We start from the raw sequence: 11,000 nt of genomic DNA, 5'->3' as shown, positions 1-11,000 counted from the left end.
CCGGGCGTGTCCCGGAAGGTTGGCCGGAAGCTGGGCGGGACTTCCGGGGCGGTGGTTGCATCAGATTCTGGGAAGCCGGCGCCGCGGCTGCTGGTTTGTAATTCCTACGATGTCAGGTTCCTCTGGGGAGCAGGGTGAGTGCGCGCGGGGAGGCAAGCGGGGCGACCCCGGGCCTGAGGGGGCGGCGGGTGTCCGGGGCGGGCGGGGGGCGACCCCGGGCCTGAGGGCGGCGGGTTTCCGGGGTGTGCAGGCTGGGGGCGACCGCGGGCCGGAGCGAGACGGGTCCCCGGGGAGGGCAAGCGGGGGGCGACCGCGGGCCCGAGGGAGGCTGGTCCCCGGGGAGGGCAGGCGGGACGACCCCCGGCCTGGGCCTGCGCTGTCCGCACTTCGCTGGGACGCGACTTGGCTCCTGACGGCGCCGCGGCCACCCCCTCCTCAGCCTCAGTCTCCTCGGGTTGTGCCCGGGACGACCTCGCCCCCTCCAGCCCCAGCTGTGCTCCGGGGACAGGCAGAGCCCGAGGGTTGTTGCGATTTGCGCCCAGCCGGCCAGCAACCCGGGGGTGGGCGGAAGACGCCGGGGGTACGCGGCCCCACACATGAAAGGCTTGGGGTTTCACGAAGCCTTTCATCTGCGGCTCCGCAAACAGTGGTCATTGGGATCTGCGTGGTCGGAGCGTTATTGCCGCACTTTATTGCCGCCGCGGAGGTTCAGGGAGCAGCCTTGGCTCTGCCCACCCGGGTCACCGATGCCACCAGCGGGTGGACAAGTGAGTCCACAGGCAGACCTCCGCAGAGCACTGGATCTTCTCCCACCGTCCGGCTCGCAAGGCTGTAGCCGCTGGCAAGACCAGAGACTGTCACCAGGATTCCTAAGTCTGGAGCAAACTTCCCTCGGGAAGCACTCTGAGTGTAGAGTTCTTATGCTCTTGGCTGGTGACGATTACATGCCAGTCTGCCGGCCTGCCCCCAGTGTAGGCTGGTCAAGGCTTTCCTGGCCCCCAGTCCTCCTCTTTGCTCCTGAGGTCTCTGGGGCTCAAAGTGGGGAAACCCAGCGATGTGAGAGGCACCCATGTGCCGGGGCTGCTGTCCCACACCAGTGCCCACATACCAGGCCCGCTGGATGTCACCCAACAGGTGTGCCTGGATTCCAGCACTGCCCCCACCTGCCTTGCCGCCAGACAGCCCTCGGACAGGTGTCCACCCAGACTCCCGTAAAACAGCATCGTGCTTCCCAGCCCTGACCACAGAGCCGGTCCGGCTGGGCTGGGGTCCCAGCTGTGCCCCTTTCTCGCAGCACAGAGGGGTGACGCGTACGGCCGCAGAGGATGCGGGCCCCTAAAGGAGTCATTACTAGCGACGGATTTAGAACAGCGCCTGGCACGGGATAGGTGCTGTGTGTCTGGGTTGAGACTAGAGCTGCTGTCTTGCCTTCTGTTGTTTTGTCTTTTTTCTTTTTTTTAAGTTTATTTTTGAGAGGTGGGGGAGGGGCAGAGAGAGAGAGAGAGAGCGAGAGAGCGAGAGTCCCCAAGCACACGGAGCTGGATCTCGTAAACCACGCGGGACTCCGTCTTACAAGCCATGGGAATCATGACCTGAGCTGAAATCAAGAGTCAGGTGCTTAACCGACTGAGCCCCTCAGGCGCCCCCTTTACTCTTTTTTTTTTTTTTTTTTTTTTAATGAAAGTGTGGTTTTGGTTCATTGGTTTTTTCCTTTAATTGCTTTAGAATTTGAGGGTTTTGGAGCCTTGATAGGAGTTGGCCTCGGTAGGATGTCTGGACCACTGATAGATTTTTGTAGTCTTGTGCCTTGGGACCACATGTCCCAGCCAGGGGTTGGCCCCAGGGCACAGCTCACCTGTACTTCCTTTACTGCCGCCCCCCTCCCCCCACACCTGTTCCCCAGGCTTCCCTCAAAGACAACACCCTAAGACCACCCTCTGAGGAGACTGGAGGTAAAATGAAACTGGAAAGGGCTTTATATTAGGTGCCAGAGTTGTAGATGTGCTTGGTTTCCAGTTCCCGAAAGGTTTTTGTTCTGAAGGTTAGAGTCGTCAAAAGTGACCATCTTCCCAGCCTTGAAAGAGACCCTCATTTAGAATATTCTTCCCATTTCAGATTGTCTTCCCTAAGGTGGTTCAGAACATCTGTTTGGTCCCCTATGATGACATTGGGTTTATGGCCTCTCCCTTGTGTTTTGAAGGCGCGCGCCCCTCCCAGGTTCCGGTGACTCTTCTGAGGACCCCTGGGGGCACTCGGCTCCTCTCAGAGGCCTCGCCCTGCAGACTCACAGCCTCTGGTGGCTCTGCATGAGGTCCAACTTGCTGTTCCGTTTTTGATGCAGTGCAAAGGGTCCTCGCGATAATCACGTAGGTAGCGTTGTTCTCGGCCTGCGTGTCTTCCGGGCCCTGGTCTGCATGCACCCGTCCCGGCCTTTGGTCCTCAGAGCGACTCTGGGGTAGATGCTGCGCTTCTCTTCCTGGACCGGCGAGAGTCCTGAAGCTCCGAGGAGTGAAGAGATTTGTCCGGGGTCACACAGCCAGAGGCAGAGCCAGGCTTCTGTGGTCTATCTCAGACCACAGTGGGGATCTTAACCACGATCCCGTGCTGCCTTTGATGATAATCTGTCCGATTCCATTCAGAATAGCAGCGAGGGTCCTAATTCCAGAGCGTGTCGGGACAGATAAGATCAAGGCAACGTGCTGCTGGGTTTCCCAAGGAAAAACGGAACGTGTGTATTCATAGATTGCAACTATTAGCTCAGTTGTGAACTCACATTTCCCGGTATTTACTTCTTTAAAGTTGTAGGAGAGGTGCCCGTGGGGTAGAAACTAAGCTATTTCCGGTGTCCCGGCACCCGCTTACCTGGGCAGCAGACTGTGCTTCTAATCACCAGAAGGTCTGTGCAATGCCACGTGAGAGCGTTATAGCTTCTGTTTCGGTGGAAAAGTATCACTGAGCAGTTGAAAAAGGTTTGCTTAAATGGATCTGTCACCTGCCATTTACCCCGCGAACGCGCATGGAGCGCCTGCCTTGCTCGGCACCGCGGGGCCCCGGAGCCCTGAATGCGAGCAAGGGCGAGCCATCCGGCAGAGGGCTGGGTGACAGCAGTGAAGGGCGAGCCCCTTCTGCTGAGGCGGGTCAGCGCCAGGGTGGGCTGGAACCGAGGATGTCACAGCCTCTGCGGGACGTGGAAATCCCCCCCCCCCCCCCCCACCGGTCACTTCCCAGAGCGTGTGCTGCCTGGTGGCCCAAGCACTGCCAGCTTGTTCAGAGCACGGGCTCCGCGACTCTCCAGGCTGCAGACCTCGGCGCGCCCTTCTCTGCCAGCCATCCGCCGGGCGAGACGGCATGTGGGGACCCCAGGGGTGGCTCCACACGGAAGCAGTGGCAGCAGGCTGTGGGCTGGTAGGCCAGGAGAGCCTGGAGGTGGAGGACGGGAGGCCAGTGAGCCCCTGACACTCTGGTCCTGAGGACGATGGAGGCTGAGCCCAGAGGAAGAACGAGGAGTGAGTGTCCTGGCAGAGGGCACAGCTTTCCCGAAAGTTTCTGAGGCCAGTGGGCGGAGGAGGGCCGGGAGATGGGCCGCAGGGCCTTGGGCATGCCTTTGGAATTCAGGTCTTACCTTGAGGCTTGGGAAAGATCATCTGCCCCTCCCCCACGTGGAGGTGGGGCAGGAGGACAGTGGGGGCTGTGGCCGTACTGGCCTGAGAGGTAGGCAGGGCTGGGGGACAGGGCTGGCGCTGGGCGTGGGTGGTGTGGGGCTGAGAGCAGAGCACCCAGGCTTTAGCCCAGTAGGGGATGGTGGCCGTGCCCTGGGCTCTGGGACTGGGTGGTGGGGAGCACGGTGCACATGCCTCTCTGCTCCCCGACATTGGAATCACGTGGAGAAGGGATGCGTTTGGGAAGCCTTGTCCAGGCCCCTTTCTGAGGGCTGCTTGGGCAGCTGAGCATCCCGGAGGGAGACGGAGTGGAGGGGACCCAGGAGGAGGGGCGCTGCAGGCAGGCAACCCGGGAGCCAGCAGAGGGTTTGCAGGGAGGGCGTGATTTGTAGGGCAGTTGTGGGGGGGGGTGTGTGTGGAGGAGGGGTGCTGACGCCTGAGCCCAGGCTCATCTTGGAAACGGAAACAGACCTGGTCTGGGAGCTTATGAGGAAGGCAGAGGGGTCCGCACTTCTGCAAGCTGGGGGGGGGGGGGGGTTGGCGGGGGGTGTCTTCTATGCACACTGAGGTCTGCAGGCCCTGGGGCAGTGGGCTGCCAGCCCAGCCCACCCCCCAGGTTCTGATTCTGCGGGTCTCCGGTGGGCCGGGCAGGTACCCTTCCCACAGCTCATGGGGAGGAGCTGGGCCACACCTGAGAGGAGGAGGAGGAAGGTGAGGCAGGTTTAAATCCGATAGCAGGAGCTGGGGAGAGGGGGAGAGGCAGGGAGAGGGAGAGGCGGAGAAGGGGCGAGGCTGTGTCGGGAGTGCAGCTCATTCCCTGTGGTGTTTGCTTTACTACCTGTGCCGACGGATTACCTGGTTTTCTTGTTTGTGTGGTCTCAGGAAATGTCTTAGGAAGACTTCAGCCTTCTAAATTGGAAAAAGCGGATGAGAGATCAGTCTAAACTGTGTGGCCACATAGTGACGTTGTCACGAACAGTAGGGGTCCCTCCCGCGGCGTGTTTCTGGGCGGAACCGCAACCTGACCTGGTGGCGGGCGTCCCCTCCACACGGTCACCGCCGTGAGGTCCGTCACCGCAGGTGCGCCTCCAGCCCGGGAGCCTTCTCGTCTGATCTCAGCATCGGGGCCGATAGCCAGACCGCCAGACTGATAGCCGCTCTGGCCCTCGTCCGTGGCCGCTTCAAAGCTGACCTGTGTTTTGCTTGTTTCCTCAAGACAAACTCGGATGCAGCCGCCACAGTTACTGCGGTGCCCGTGCGCCCCTGCGGCCTGGAAGCCCCGCATCCCACTGTGCTGCCCCGGTCCCCCAAGGTCCTTGCCCCGTGGCGGCCACGCCGCTCCGGAGGGTAGACTTGAAGCGCCCGTGTAGCGTCTGGGGAAGCTCCTTCGGGAGCCGTCGTGATAGCCACTCCGGGGCGATGGTGATGGCAGTGGCCGCAGACCGACTGGGGGCTGGCTGTGTGCCAGGCTGCTTTTCGAACATTGACAAGCGTGATTTCACTAACACTCAGCAGCTTTACGAGGCGGGTGCTGTTCCGCGCCTGTCGAGCCTGGCCCGGCCCCCGCCCCGCCGCGAGTTCGAGAGCTCCCGGACTCCCTGGCCGGGCGCTTTACGGCCAGCCCAGCGGATAGGACACTTGACCCTTTTTTCTCATGTTAAGAACAGTATGTGCTTATTGGAGGAAACGTGGAGAAACCCGCTGATCAGGGTTCCCTGCCTCGGTGTTTGGCGGGAACCTGGGTGATCTTTGGGGGGAGGGTGGCTGTGGCAGTGGGGCCGCTCCCCGAGAGCCCGCGGGCCGGGTCCTCAGAGCCAGCTGCCCAGGTGGAGGAGGGAGAGCAGGGGCGTCTTCAGTGTCGGGGCGGGGGGCACCCTCTGTGTCTCTTTGCTTTGGCAACTCCGGGAGCTGACGCGGAAATGCTCGTGCTCCTCGTGGGTCCGGAGTGAGCGGAAGCTGCGCCCCCTGTAGGTGTGCACCTCTGGGAGCGAGCCCTTCGGGGTTAAAAGCAGCCTTAGGCTCCGCCCATGGGAATGTGCTGGGGGCGGGGGGGGGGGGGGGGGGGGCGTCCGGGGGGGGCCTGCCAGGCCCTGAAACAGCGGCGACCCCCGGCACGTCGCAGGGAGCGCTGCAGTGCGAGCGTGTGTTCCGCCGCTGGCTCCCCATTCGCTCAGCACCTGTGTTGAGTATCTAGAATGTTCCAAGCTCCGTTCTAGATGCTGAGGGTATGTGCGGAGTGATTAAAGGGGGGCGTGGGGCAGACGGAAAGAAAGGAGTGGCGGGTTACACGTAAGCGTAAGGAGAGAAAGCGGAAACGAGGTCGGGGCTCCGGTCGGCGGGCAGTCATTTGGAGTGACATCCAGGGAGAGCCGACGGAAAGATGACAGCCAGACAGCAGGGCCCCAGGAACGGCGGAGCCTGGCCACGTCTGGGGGAGCATTCCAGGCTCTTGTGGAGTGAGCAGGGCCTCATGGGGCTGGACAGGGTGTGCGGGGTGGGGGCGGGAGCTGAAGTCAGAGCCCCGAGGGACCCGTGCGAGGTGGGGTGGTTGGGAGGAGGGGGGTGGGGGATGTGATGTGATCTTGCACTTCTCAGCAGGCCACGCTGGCCACTGTGTTGGGGGAGCCTGCGGCACGGAGATTCGGGTACGGGGTGGGCTGGGTCCCCGCGTGGGAGCCACGGGGGGAAGGACTGCATTTCAGGTACATTTGCAGGCGGAGTCCCAGACTGCCCGGTGGCTTGGCGGTAGGCGTTCCTGAGTGTGACTGGTAAGGGGGCAGGACTCCAGTTGAGAGGGAAGGGTGGCCCCTTGTGGCCGCGTGGAGTGGGTGGCCATTCCGTCCGGTTGGCAGAGCCGAGCCCTCCTGGGGGTGCGCTGGGGAAGGAAGCAAGTGGGCTTTCGGGAAAGCCTGCGTTTTTTTTTTTATTTTTATTTTTTTATATTTTTTTTTATAAATTTTTTTTTTTTCAACGTTTTTAATTTATTTTTGGGACAGAGAGAGACAGAGCATGAACGGGGGAGGGGCAGAGAGAGAGGGAGACACAGAATCGGAAACAGGCTCCAGGCTCCGAGCCATCAACCCAGAGCCTGACGCGGGGCTCGAACTCACGGACCGCGAGATCGTGACCTGGCTGAAGTCGGCCGCTTAACCGACTGCGCCACCCAGGCGCCCCGAAAGCCTGCGTTTTTAAGCACAGCGTTCACGTGAGAGCTCGAGGACTTTTCGTCTCACCGTCCACCCCCTTCCTGTGGGTAGAGAACTCGGGGTTCAGGACATCCGTGAGAAGGGGTTCAGGACATCCGTGAGAAGTGGGCCTTGTTAGGCCCTCCAGCAGCTGGGAAGCGGTGCGGGCCTCCCTCCTTCGGTGGGTCCATCCCACCCCCTCCTCGCTGCCTGCTGATGGCTGGACCTACACGACGGTCCTCGCGTGGTGGAAGCAAGTGGGGCCAGGCATTGGGCCAGGCGGGTAAGCAGGGATGGGAGAGACGAGGGTCAGAGAGGTGGGAGCGTGGCCGTGTAGGGGAGCGTCGCCTCGCTGCCTGCAGCTGTCCTTGCTGTGGGTCCCGCACAGTGACCCAGTGACCTTGTAGTGTCGGGCAGCTGGCCCGGAAGGACAGCTATGCCAAGAGGGAGAGGGGTGGGCTCATACTTTCCCGCTCTGAGTGGGTCCCAGGCCAAGAGGGTGTCTGTAGAAGCAAATGAGCCCTGGTCCTTTTTCCACGGTTCCCTCAGAAAATTAAGGTAAAACATCTGGGGTGATCAGGGCTTAGACGCAGCTCAGACCTATGGGCGGGGGTACCAGGCTCCTTCCTGTGGCCAGAGGGCCTGTAGCTTAGTGCCACCAGCCTGGCCCCTGCCTCCCTGTTTTGGGGCGGGGCTGGGTCTGTGCCCCTCCTGCTCAGGCTTGGGGCTCCTCCTGACCCTGAGCCCCCCACGCCAGGGATAGACACAGCCGGACGTTAGTTAGGGTGGTAAGGACAGGTTTTGCCCCGTGACTGATACCGGGAGAAGTGACAGGTGACAGAGCCCTGGGGATGAAGAAGGGGGCGGGAGGGTGAGCAGAACTCAGTATTGTGGAGGAGGCGAAGAATCCCCAAGGGTCGTGAGTGTCACAGGCCGCTATGGCCAGCTGCGCCTGCTGGCTGGTGGTGACTGAAGTCCGGGATCTGTCCTCCCACAGAGACTGGAGGCGGGGCCCGTCCTTCCTGACGATGCCGTTTGAGAGGAGTGGCCTTCAGGTGGTTGCGAGTCACTTCTGGCTTGTAGGAGATAAACACCCGAATGCTGCTCCTTTCAGGAATCGCTCTAAGGGAGGGCAGACGGAGCCTGCCGTCAGGTTTGGCATCTCGGGGGGCTGTGGTCCTCCCAGAAACGAGGCCTCCAGCTGCCGGAGACCATGCCGGTGCAGGGGCGCAGTCCAGGCTTTCTGCGTCCTGGCCCGCTCGGTGCCCACCGAGACCAGGTGTGCTCAGCCCCCCACCGCGCCCGGATAGCAGGTGCGCTGCAGACAAGGGGCTGTGTGTGTGTTCAGTCGTTTTTTTCTTTAGTTGAGGTAAAATTCACCATTGAAATCGTATCGAAAGGGCACAATTCCGTGGCCTTTAGTGCGTTTACAATGCCATGCAAGCAGCACCCTTACCCATTTCCGGAACATTCCCATCCCCTCAAGTGGGAACCCCACCAGCCACCCCCAGTTCCCGCTCGCCAGCCCCGGGAAACCGCTGTCTGCTTCTGCCGTTCCATGGCCGGGAAAGGGTTGACGGGCAGGAGCCTCGTGTCTTTCTGGACTCGCGCCCGAGGCCCCCGTCCCCCTGACTGATGCCCTGTGCCTGTGTCTTTGCAGCTCCCGCCTACAGGTCCATCCTGAGCATTAGTGACGAGGCAGCCAGGGTGCAGGCCCTGAACGAGCACCTCAGCACGCGTAGCTATGTCCGGGGGTACTCACTGTCCCAGGCAGACGTGGACGTGTTCAGGCAGCTCTCGGCCCCTCCCGCCGACACGCGCCTCTTCCACGTGGCTCGGTGGTTCAGGCACATGGAAGCGATCCTGGGTGGCGCCTGCGGCAGAGGCGAGCCCTGTGGGCGCCAAGCAAGTGAGTAGCAGAGTCCCCAGCCGCGAGCACGCCTTCCGTCGGGGGCCGCCTGCGAGGTCGGGGCCCCAGAGAAGTGTGGCGCAGGTTGGCCGCAGGGCTGGCTCCCCGCACCCCACGCAAGCACGCGGCCTGGCGGGCGCCCCGGCGCCCCGAGTGGGGGTTAGGACGCGCTGCGCTGAGGAGGCGGCCCTGGCCGACCGGGACCCCCGCGGTCGCCGTGGCGGCCCGTGGTCACGGCGCGGAGCCGCCACGAGAGCGAGCTCCCTGGGCCGGGGGGCGGGGGTGGGGGGGCGCTCAGGCTGCAGCCTGGCCTCTGAAGCCAGCTCCTTGCTCGGCTCACGTTTGACGTGCTGCTGCTGCTTTATTCTTTGCGTGCCTTGCGGGCTGTGTGTGTCCAGCGGATTCGGAACGGGCGAATCCTGAAACGATACCAGTTGGCACTGGGCCATTTGAAAAGCAGAAGAAAGTCGTTTCTCAGCCTTGAGCTAAAGTCCGCCACCTGGCTTTAGCTCCAGCCTGTGAGTGCCGGTGCATCTGTGACCGTGTGATGCTGGTTGTTTAGGGATACTTCTGGAAAGTCTTAGGGGCTCGGGCCCTGCGTGGTTTCTCTTCTGCGATGAACCCCAGGGTTCATCTGCCCCATAATCGCCCGATGCCCTCGAGCCGCTTGGCCACCACCCCCTGTGGCTTGGGGCTCTCCTGCTGCTTTGTGGGAGGGATGGGCCGCATGCTGTCCCTGGTGGCCCTGCCAGGCCGGGCAGCCTCCCGGGGGCTTTTCCAGGTCTTCAGGTGAAGCATTTGGAGCGTCGCCCTGTCCTGGTCTGCGCTGGGTCCCCTGCGGCAGGGGGCGGCGGTGGGGGCGTCGTCCGTCCTAGAGAATGGCGTGATGTGGGGTCCTCGACGATCCTGCAGCAAACGCCCCATCCCCAGCATAGGGTGGGTGCTTCGTGTGTACGTCGTCTCCTCCCTGTGCGTCTGGCACGGTGCCCCGGGTGAGGTCAGTGGCGTCCGCTGTGTCCCCTCCGATTCTCAGGTGTCGGGTTGTCCCCTGGGTCCCAGCTCCCAAGACACAGACTGCCAGAGTGGCGGTCAGGCAGGGTCCGGGGCCCCCAGCCTTGGCAGTGGCCTGGCTCGCGCTCCATCGGGGACCTTGTTGAAAGAAAGGTGCGGACGCGTGTCACCACGGACATCGTGACGTAAAGGTGGGCGCCTGCCCCTGCAAACAGCTTTCAATCCGCACAGAGGAAGGCCGCGCGAGACAGAGTGTCACCCTGAGCATTGACGGGGCTGCTCTAGGCCGGCTCGGAGGTGGTGGGGACACGCACCCTGGATGGCACCCATAGCGTTTCCTGCCTCTGCCCCTTCCGAGTTCCGTCGTGTGAGCGCGGCTGGTCCCAGAACCCTTGGAGGCCGCGTCCTCTCCCACGTCCCTTGGGGGGGGGGGGGGATGTAGCTGAGCACTGCGGCCCCCCTCGCTGCCACCAGAATTGAGCACTGCTCCGTCCCTGAGGGCTCTGGAGCCCTGTCCTGGGCGTGTGGTCCCTCGATCCCCGGCCCCCGTCCACATTCCCTCCAAGTCTGTTCTGCCAGCGACCGTGACCTGGCTTGCCACTCCTCCTGCCACTAGCCGCATTCTGTCCTGGTGACTTTCGCGGGCCGTCCGTGTCCCTCCCCGGGGCTGTGGGCCTCAACACCCTGAGTACCCACGGAGGCTGGGGCACTGGCGGCCCGACCTCCATTCTTTCTACCTCCTCCTGGCCCCGTCAGCCTCCTCTCCTGGGCTCCGGCACAGGGGGACCGCCCCGCTCAGGGCCTCACCTGCTGTGTCCCCGAGTCTGGAGGGCTCCGCACCCAGCGTGGGACCTTGCCCCTCCTCCCAGGTCCCCCGGGCAGGACCCTCAGGGCGGGCTGGGCGCTGAGGAAGGCCCCATGGCTTTGGGAGCATCACAGTGCAGCTCGGCACCCATGCACCCGCCCCTGTGCCCCGGGGAAGGGGAATGAGCACAGTGCGGGGGGCCTGGCCGGCCCTGCTGGGGTGCTCTGGAGACCTCCCTCGAGCCTTCTTCAGTGCGTCTCGTAGTGGAGTGTGGTTCTGTCGGGTCCGAGTTTGTCCGCACAGCAGCCCCGTGCCCAGGACAGGGCCTGGAGGGGACTGGGTGTGTGTTGGATGAACGAACGCGTGTTCGTTCGGACGGAAGCCAAATGAGAAGTTAATGCCCAGGGAGGCCCCTGCTGTGGCCGAGAGCT

At 62.8% G+C, this 11,000-nt stretch overlaps 1 protein-coding gene across 5 annotated transcripts in view; it reads left to right on the top strand.

The window, feature by feature from the left end:
- The first annotated feature begins 35 nt into the window (after window positions 1-35).
- CARS1 (cysteinyl-tRNA synthetase 1) overlaps window positions 36-11,000 on the top strand; it is a 45,112-nt gene continuing 34,147 nt past the window's right edge. For 4 of the 5 annotated variants that reach the window (XR_007454348.1, XR_007454347.1, XM_049615390.1 and 1 more), the window contains exons 1-2: window positions 36-134; window positions 8,505-8,753. Coding sequence is in view for 3 of the 5 variants with exons in the window: in XM_049615390.1 (XP_049471347.1) it covers window positions 110-134; window positions 8,505-8,753 (274 nt within the window). In the remaining 2 variants the exon portion in view is untranslated. The remainder of the gene's footprint in view (window positions 135-8,504; window positions 8,754-11,000) is intronic. The other variant, XM_049615409.1, reaches the window with a different exon arrangement.

This window comes from Panthera uncia, chromosome D1, assembly GCF_023721935.1.
Source record: "Panthera uncia isolate 11264 chromosome D1, Puncia_PCG_1.0, whole genome shotgun sequence".
Lineage (NCBI taxonomy): Eukaryota > Metazoa > Chordata > Mammalia > Carnivora > Felidae > Panthera > Panthera uncia.
The sequence above is the reverse complement of the archived record's forward strand: the minus strand, read 5'-3'. Positions and strand labels throughout refer to the sequence as shown.